Source organism: Mizuhopecten yessoensis, unplaced genomic scaffold, assembly GCF_002113885.1.
Source record: "Mizuhopecten yessoensis strain PY_sf001 unplaced genomic scaffold, ASM211388v2 scaffold11045, whole genome shotgun sequence".
Classification (NCBI taxonomy): Eukaryota; Metazoa; Mollusca; class Bivalvia; order Pectinida; family Pectinidae; genus Mizuhopecten; species Mizuhopecten yessoensis.
The window spans coordinates 826,946-836,472 of NW_018408851.1; the positions used below are offsets into that span (position 1 = coordinate 826,946).

Sequence of the window (9,527 nt, forward strand, 5' to 3'; positions counted from 1 at the left end):
AGCGACAAAGGCCTAATGGTAGTGATAAACACAAAACCAGCGACAAAGACTTAGTAGCAGTGATATACACAAAACCAGCGACAAAGACTTAGTGGTAGTGATAAACACAAAACTAGCGACAAAGACTTAGTGGTAGTGTGAACACAAAACCAGCGACAAAGGCTTAGTGGTAGTGATAAAAACAAAACCAGCGACAAAGACTTAGTGGTAGTGATAAACAAAAACACCTACTGGTAACATTACAATACAAGAGAACTCAAATCAAAACGCCATAAACTATCCTACTGTAAACTGCCTATCAGAAAAAAACATTCGACTGTTTTTGTGCAGTTTAATGATAATTTTGTTTTTAGCGCAGTTATTTTTCTTAGCATGATACTCTTTTTCAAGAAAGAAAATTAAAGTCTCGACAAGAAAGCTTAAGATGTTAATGTGTTATTCACACACCTACTCGTTATTCTACATTTCTTATTTGTTGCACGAGATTAATTAATACATGTTGAAACAGCTACATTTTACATCAATTCATTCTTCCCCTAACCCTCGCTTTACTTCTAAATATACGTCTGGTTTTAATTAAATGCTCCCAAGTTAACTGTTTCTAAGGATGGAAATAGTGCAGAGTGATTAATATTTCTCACTCTCTGACGCATCCGTCCAACGAGAACGTGTGCTCTCTATTTTCTATGTTTCCAATCAAACCGACATGTATACGGAGACCGGAGGCTGATGCTTTATCTCAAATGTGTCATTTTCACTTACATAAAGTGTGACGTAATTATACGAACCATCTGTACATATTAGGCGTATATTGATGGTAATGCAACAACACAAGGCATAACACAATAATACATTACCTATTTCCCTCGGCCTCGAAATCATTTTAAAACATTATCAAAGATGAAACTTTCAAAAACCCAATCTTCCCAAGGGTTATCAATTCAAAATATTTGACGGTGGTTACTTTGAATTAGTATTCAATCTATTTTGCGCATTGGTGTTTTCAGTGATGGTGAAAAATCGTTAAGCACATTGAAATTAACGCTGAGGATTTCATCAGGATCGACATGTACGGAAATAGCTTGTGTAATGAAATCCAATATGGAAATGCTAATATATAATTCCGAGAAATCATATTAGACCACTCTTCGTCTATTTCCAAATTCAAAAAGTATTATTACATTATAACTAATTTCGTAGTTAGTTGACGGCTGTAATATCATGTTAGCAGCCCCGATAGGTAAAAGACTTTTCATCTCCAAAAAACTTCCGACCATGTTATTCCCGGGTCATTTAATACCTTCATGTTAACTCTCTAAACAAACCCATTTCATGTTGTATGACGTCATACCTACATTGTGACGTCATGTTTACTGGAAAATCTATTTACATCTGAATCGTGTAACCATGCCCTTTACGGTGTATTAAACAGGTTATCCAACCCATAAGCATTTACCAGAAGTTGTATCTAATTGAGTTTTTTTACCAAATAAGGGTCTTGTTGAAGTTCGTAGGAAAATAATGAGAAAAACCTCACTGATATTGCAAATATAAAAGTAATAAAAGAAAAAAAAAGATTTGAGAGATGTTCACTGAAAAAATGGATTTCGTATGATTGCAATAAGATTATGACATCAAAAACAATATACCAGAGATCAATATCTGCCCTCTAAGATGCAGTTGTTTCATGTCATGTCCTGTTGCTGACGTCATAATTATAGCACTAACTACCAACGACCAGTTTTTGTCAATGCTTTATTAACTGAACAAGCACACACACGTATCTATGGATTGATGTAGAATAAATGCCGACTTTTGATAAATATAATATTTTTTCTATGAGAATATAGAATTCTCAATATAGTAAATACAATCTTTCGTTCCGTTTATATGTGCAAAACGTAAATTTGTCATTTCCTGTTGGCATCTATTTTCAATAAAAATGCCAACTTAAGTTAATGAGTGCATCTTTAAATGATTATTTGTATTGATTGTAAAGCAATGGTATGTTCCTTCTTTACAGATCAGTTTGATTACCCATCAATAGACGACGAGAATGTCGACGATGCACTCTCAGCAGACAAAAGGTATACAATATATAACTGTAAATTAACATTTCAGTTTTATAACCTTTTAGACAATTTGTTGCTAAACACGACTTGTTATCACAAAGTCTTCTGCAATTTACTTCAGTTTAAATATATATTCCCTCAAATATGCATATAAATGTATCAAAAATCAATACAATATTATTATCTAGGATGAACGAATATGATCATCAGATAACTTAGAAAGTGTATACCCATATATGTAATGACGAGACGAACTACCATTTAACACTAAAGACATAAAACTTTTAATCCCCACTAATTCTACTATTTCCTTACACATAAATGAGTGTTGGTACATGCATTAAGTACACATCTGTATACTATAGCCGGTCAGTGTTCGGATTTGTATTACGAATGTTTCATCATGTGTACATGTATATCACACTCTCCCAAATAGGTACGCAATGATGTCATACGGATTCGGGCGGAGCAGAGGTAGCAGAAATAGGTATGACTATTACAGAAACTATTATGGAAAACGTTACAGGCAAGTCGCTATATACGTGTACAAGCACACGTCGAGACATGGTGTTTTTTTTTATCTATCTTCCCCCTTCATCTCCTTTTCACATTTAAAGCGTGGACATGTTTCATTCGCAATGCCATTCTCAGACATTTCCTAATTTTCTTGCTATCATTCTGCATGTGGTTTCCCGCATATTGCTCCTGCTCGATTTGATCTGCCGACAGGAGTCTGGACAGACACCTGCGTTGCTTCCTCGTGGCATTTCATACTGAAGCAATTAACGAACTGTCATCATCTTTAATGGGATTGTGTCGGTACCAAAATACATTTAACGAGATCAATGAGATCACTGAACTAATTTTCCTCGGCGTTCACATTTAACGTTCTATTTTCACATCCTGATTTTAAGAAAGAAAAATTAAGCGACAGACTAGCATACATGTTAATTATATTACATTGAACACGTCCTATATACGTATCGTATTAAGAGTACACGAGTTAAAAATGGGTTTTTTTCATATCTATGTAGATACATATATATTTATATAATATAATTAAAAAACAAGTTACACCTCACATGATTCCCCCAGCCATTTTTTTCATAAAAATGTATAAACATATACTGCTTCAAACATATATATATATACATAGGGGATGCCAGGGTTGGGGAGCCCTGGAGTCAGCCCCTGAACAATATGGTGTCCGTAAAGGTGGTCTTTAATCTTTGCTTGTTTCCCATTCTATGTAAACATATAAGCATATATAGATGTATTCATCTCTATAAACAAATGTGTTTCTAATGGAAATATCTTCTTGAACTCTTATAACATTCAGTCACCGTCGCTAAAGCAGCATGGTAAAGTAGATGTGGTAGTCTATTACTGCTACACCTCACATGATAAAGTAGATGTGGCTACACCTTACATAATAAAGTAGATGTGGAAGTCTATTACTGCTACACCTTACATAATAAAGTAGATGTGGAAGTCTATTACTGCTACACCTCACATGATAAAGTAGATGTGGTAATCTATTACTGCTACACCTCACATGATAAAGTAGATGCGGTATTCTATTACTGCTACACCTTACATGATACAGTAGATGTGGTAGTCTATTACTGCTACACCTCACATGATACAGTAGATGTGGTAGTCTATTACTACTACACCTCACATGATAAAGTAGATGTGGTAGTCTATTACTGCTACACCTCACATGATAAAGTAGATGTGGTAGTCTATTACTGCTACACCTCACATGATAAAGTAGATGTGGTAATCTATTACTGCTACACCTCACATGATAAAGTAGATGTGGTAATCTATTACTGCTACACCTCACATGATAAAGTAGATGTGGTAATCTATTACTGCTACACCTCACATGATAAAGTAGATGTGGTAATCTATTACTGCTACACCTCACATGATAAAGTAGATGTGGTAATCTATTACTGCTACACCTCACATGATAAAGTAGATGTGGTAATCTATTACTGCTACACCTCACATGATAAAGTAGATGTGGTAATCTATTACTGCTACACCTCACATGATAAAGTAGATGTGGTAATCTATTACTGCTACACCTCACATGATAAAGTAGATGTGGTAATCTATTACTGCTACACCTCACATGATAAAGTAGATGTGGTAATCTATTACTGCTACACCTCACATGATAAAGTAGATGTGGTAATCTATTACTGCTACACCTCACATGATAAAGTAGATGTGGTAATCTATTACTGCTACACCTCACATGATAAAGTAGATGTGGTAATCTATTACTGCTACACCTCACATGATAAAGTAGATGTGGTAATCTATTACTGCTACACCTCACATGATAAAGTAGATGTGGTAATCTATTACTGCTACACCTCACATGATAAAGTAGATGTGGTAATCTATTACTGCTACACCTCACATGATAAAGTAGATGTGGTAATCTATTACTGCTACACCTCACATGATAAAGTAGATGTGGTAATCTATTACTGCTACACCTCACATGATAAAGTAGATGTGGTAATCTATTACTGCTACACCTCACATGATAAAGTAGATGTGGTAATCTATTACTGCTACACCTCACATGATAAAGTAGATGTGGTAATCTATTACTGCTACACCTCACATGATAAAGTAGATGTGGTAATCTATTACTGCTACACCTCACATGATAAAGTAGATGTGGTAATCTATTACTGCTACACCTCACATGATAAAGTAGATGTGGTAATCTATTACTGCTACACCTCACATGATAAAGTAGATGTGGTAATCTATTACTGCTACACCTCACATGATAAAGTAGATGTGGTAATCTATTACTGCTACACCTCACATGATAAAGTAGATGTGGTAATCTATTACTGCTACACCTCACATGATAAAGTAGATGTGGTAATCTATTACTGCTACACCTCACATGATAAAGTAGATGTGGTAATCTATTACTGCTACACCTCACATGATAAAGTAGATGTGGTAATCTATTACTGCTACACCTCACATGATAAAGTAGATGTGGTAATCTATTACTGCTACACCTCACATGATAAAGTAGATGTGGTAATCTATTACTGCTACACCTCACATGATAAAGTAGATGTGGTAATCTATTACTGCTACACCTCACATGATAAAGTAGATGTGGTAATCTATTACTGCTACACCTCACATGATAAAGTAGATGTGGTAATCTATTACTGCTACACCTCACATGATAAAGTAGATGTGGTAATCTATTACTGCTACACCTCACATGATAAAGTAGATGTGGTAATCTATTACTGCTACACCTCACATGATAAAGTAGATGTGGTAATCTATTACTGCTACACCTCACATGATAAAGTAGATGTGGTAATCTATTACTGCTACACCTCACATGATAAAGTAGATGTGGTAATCTATTACTGCTACACCTCACATGATAAAGTAGATGTGGTAATCTATTACTGCTACACCTCACATGATAAAGTAGATGTGGTAATCTATTACTGCTACACCTCACATGATAAAGTAGATGTGGTAATCTATTACTGCTACACCTCACATGATAAAGTAGATGTGGTAATCTATTACTGCTACACCTCACATGATAAAGTAGATGTGGTAATCTATTACTGCTACACCTCACATGATAAAGTAGATGTGGTAATCTATTACTGCTACACCTCACATGATAAAGTAGATGTGGTAATCTATTACTGCTACACCTCACATGATAAAGTAGATGTGGTAATCTATTACTGCTACACCTCACATGATAAAGTAGATGTGGTAATCTATTACTGCTACACCTCACATGATAAAGTAGATGTGGTAATCTATTACTGCTACACCTCACATGATAAAGTAGATGTGGTAATCTATTACTGCTACACCTCACATGATAAAGTAGATGTGGTAATCTATTACTGCTACACCTCACATGATAAAGTAGATGTGGTAATCTATTACTGCTACACCTCACATGATAAAGTAGATGTGGTAATCTATTACTGCTACACCTCACATGATAAAGTAGATGTGGTAATCTATTACTGCTACACCTCACATGATAAAGTAGATGTGGTAATCTATTACTGCTACACCTCACATGATAAAGTAGATGTGGTAATCTATTACTGCTACACCTCACATGATAAAGTAGATGTGGTAATCTATTACTGCTACACCTCACATGATAAAGTAGATGTGGTAATCTATTACTGCTACACCTCACATGATAAAGTAGATGTGGTAATCTATTACTGCTACACCTCACATGATAAAGTAGATGTGGTAATCTATTACTGCTACACCTCACATGATAAAGTAGATGTGGTAATCTATTACTGCTACACCTCACATGATAAAGTAGATGTGGTAATCTATTACTGCTACACCTCACATGATAAAGTAGATGTGGTAATCTATTACTGCTACACCTCACATGATAAAGTAGATGTGGTAATCTATTACTGCTACACCTCACATGATAAAGTAGATGTGGTAATCTATTACTGCTACACCTCACATGATAAAGTAGATGTGGTAATCTATTACTGCTACACCTCACATGATAAAGTAGATGTGGTAATCTATTACTGCTACACCTCACATGATAAAGTAGATGTGGTAATCTATTACTGCTACACCTCACATGATAAAGTAGATGTGGTAATCTATTACTGCTACACCTCACATGATAAAGTAGATGTGGTAATCTATTACTGCTACACCTCACATGATAAAGTAGATGTGGTAATCTATTACTGCTACACCTCACATGATAAAGTAGATGTGGTAATCTATTACTGCTACACCTCACATGATAAAGTAGATGTGGTAATCTATTACTGCTACACCTCACATGATAAAGTAGATGTGGTAATCTATTACTGCTACACCTCACATGATAAAGTAGATGTGGTAATCTATTACTGCTACACCTCACATGATAAAGTAGATGTGGTAATCTATTACTGCTACACCTCACATGATAAAGTAGATGTGGTAATCTATTACTGCTACACCTCACATGATAAAGTAGATGTGGTAATCTATTACTGCTACACCTCACATGATAAAGTAGATGTGGTAATCTATTACTGCTACACCTCACATGATAAAGTAGATGTGGTAATCTATTACTGCTACACCTCACATGATAAAGTAGATGTGGTAATCTATTACTGCTACACCTCACATGATAAAGTAGATGTGGTAATCTATTACTGCTACACCTCACATGATAAAGTAGATGTGGTAATCTATTACTGCTACACCTCACATGATAAAGTAGATGTGGTAATCTATTACTGCTACACCTCACATGATAAAGTAGATGTGGTAATCTATTACTGCTACACCTCACATGATAAAGTAGATGTGGTAATCTATTACTGCTACACCTCACATGATAAAGTAGATGTGGTAATCTATTACTGCTACACCTCACATGATAAAGTAGATGTGGTAATCTATTACTGCTACACCTCACATGATAAAGTAGATGTGGTAATCTATTACTGCTACACCTCACATGATAAAGTAGATGTGGTAATCTATTACTGCTACACCTCACATGATAAAGTAGATGTGGTAATCTATTACTGCTACACCTCACATGATAAAGTAGATGTGGTAATCTATTACTGCTACACCTCACATGATAAAGTAGATGTGGTAATCTATTACTACTACACCTCACATGATAAAGTAGATGTGGTAATCTATTACTGCTACACCTCACATGATAAAGTAGATGTGGTAATCTATCATGCTACACCTCACATGATAAAGTAGATGTGGTAGTGTATCACTGCTACACCTCACATGATAAAGTAGATGTGGTAGTCTATTACTGCTACCCCTCACATGATAAAGTAGATGTGGTAATCTATTACTGCTACACCTCACATAATAGTTTATTAATTTATTAAAAATACGTTTTTCTAAACATTGAAGGACAGATTATCTCCCCTGAATATGATCTTTGTTATTGTGGAAGTAATACATGGGTGACTCCCTTTAATTTATTTATTACATCTAATTTAATTTTTAAACATCGTTAACATGAGTTTCTGATCGTAATGAATTAAAAAGATTAAATTTAAATACGAAAATATGGGGCAATTTTATATTTTTCGACAATTATCATAATTATATCTCGGTGGGATACATGCCGTACCAGGGATGAAACTGCTATCTTGTAATTCCAGGAGCTTACAGCTAAGTATAATTAGGAACATCCTTCATGCTGGAAAACTAATAAGAACGCTTTTTATTCTCTAAGTAGACACACAAATAGAAGGGAACGAAATAATATCAAAACATCAGACACTTGCTGTCTACTTGGCTCATCTAAAAGACATACAGCGACCTAAACCTTTACTTGCTAGACTATATTACCAAAAGTGACATTACCATGCACGAACGCATGTTCTCCACTTGCCGCTATCTACGCTTTCTCGATTGGATGAATAAAAAGAAAAAGGTTTTTTTCTATTTTTTAGTTGGTGAAAGTTTTGTGTATGATACATCATGGCAGAGTAAAAATATTTCGTATAATTTTTTTCGATATCTATGTATATATAAAGAATATATTGCATGTTATTGGAGTGGTCGTCATCTTATGAAGATATACGGAATGCGTAGAGGGCTTTGTCATTTGACGTGTAATTCGTCTTTACTTTCAATTTTGTTTATATATAATCATTCAATTATCTTTCATTTGATGTCATTATCATGTTTTAATACAAATCATATATACTTTCAAAGTAATCCTAATTAAGAAACACATCTATTAGGATTAGTTTCTATAATTTTGTTTGTTCTAATTTCTTCTCGTTATATCATACTTGTAAATCTTATACAATTTATGAAATGTTTATGTTTTTTGTTCAAGTCAATGTTTTAGACAGTTTTTGTTTAAGTCTTATCTAATTTGTAGACAGTTTTTGTTAAAGCCTTATCTAATTTGAAGACAGTTTTTGTTTAAGCCTTATCTGATTTGTAGACAGTTTTTGTTAAAGCCTTATCTAATTTGAAGACAGTTTTTGTTTAAGCCTTATCTGATTTGTAGACAGTTTTTGTTAAAGCCTTATCTAATTTGTAGACAGTTTTGGTTTAAGCCTTATCTAATTTGTAGACAGTTTTGGTTTAAGCCTTATTTAATTTGTAGACAGTTTTTGTTAAAACCTTATCAATTTGTAGACAGTTTTTGTTAAAACCTTATCAATTTGTAGACAGTTTTTGTTAAAGCCTTATCTAATTTGTAGACAGTTTTGGTTTAAGCCTTATCTAATTTGTAGACAGTTTTGGTTTAAGCCTTATCTAATTTGTAGACAGTTTTTGTTAAAGCCTTATTTAATTGGTAGACTGTTTTTGTTAAAGCCTTATTAATTTGTAGACAGTTTTTGTTAAAGCCTTATCTAATTTGTAGACAGTTTT

At 34.1% G+C, this 9,527-nt stretch overlaps 1 protein-coding gene across 4 annotated transcripts in view; it reads left to right on the forward strand.

Moving 5' to 3' along the window:
- LOC110464976 overlaps positions 1 to 9,527 on the forward strand; it is a 54,105-nt gene that overhangs the window by 41,705 nt on the left and 2,873 nt on the right. For 3 of the 4 annotated variants that reach the window (XM_021520503.1, XM_021520501.1, XM_021520499.1), the window contains 2 exons: positions 2,024 to 2,087; positions 2,509 to 2,598. In XM_021520503.1, coding sequence (XP_021376178.1) covers positions 2,024 to 2,087; positions 2,509 to 2,598 — 154 coding nt within the window. The remainder of the gene's footprint in view (positions 1 to 2,023; positions 2,088 to 2,508; positions 2,599 to 9,527) is intronic. The other variant, XM_021520500.1, reaches the window with a different exon arrangement.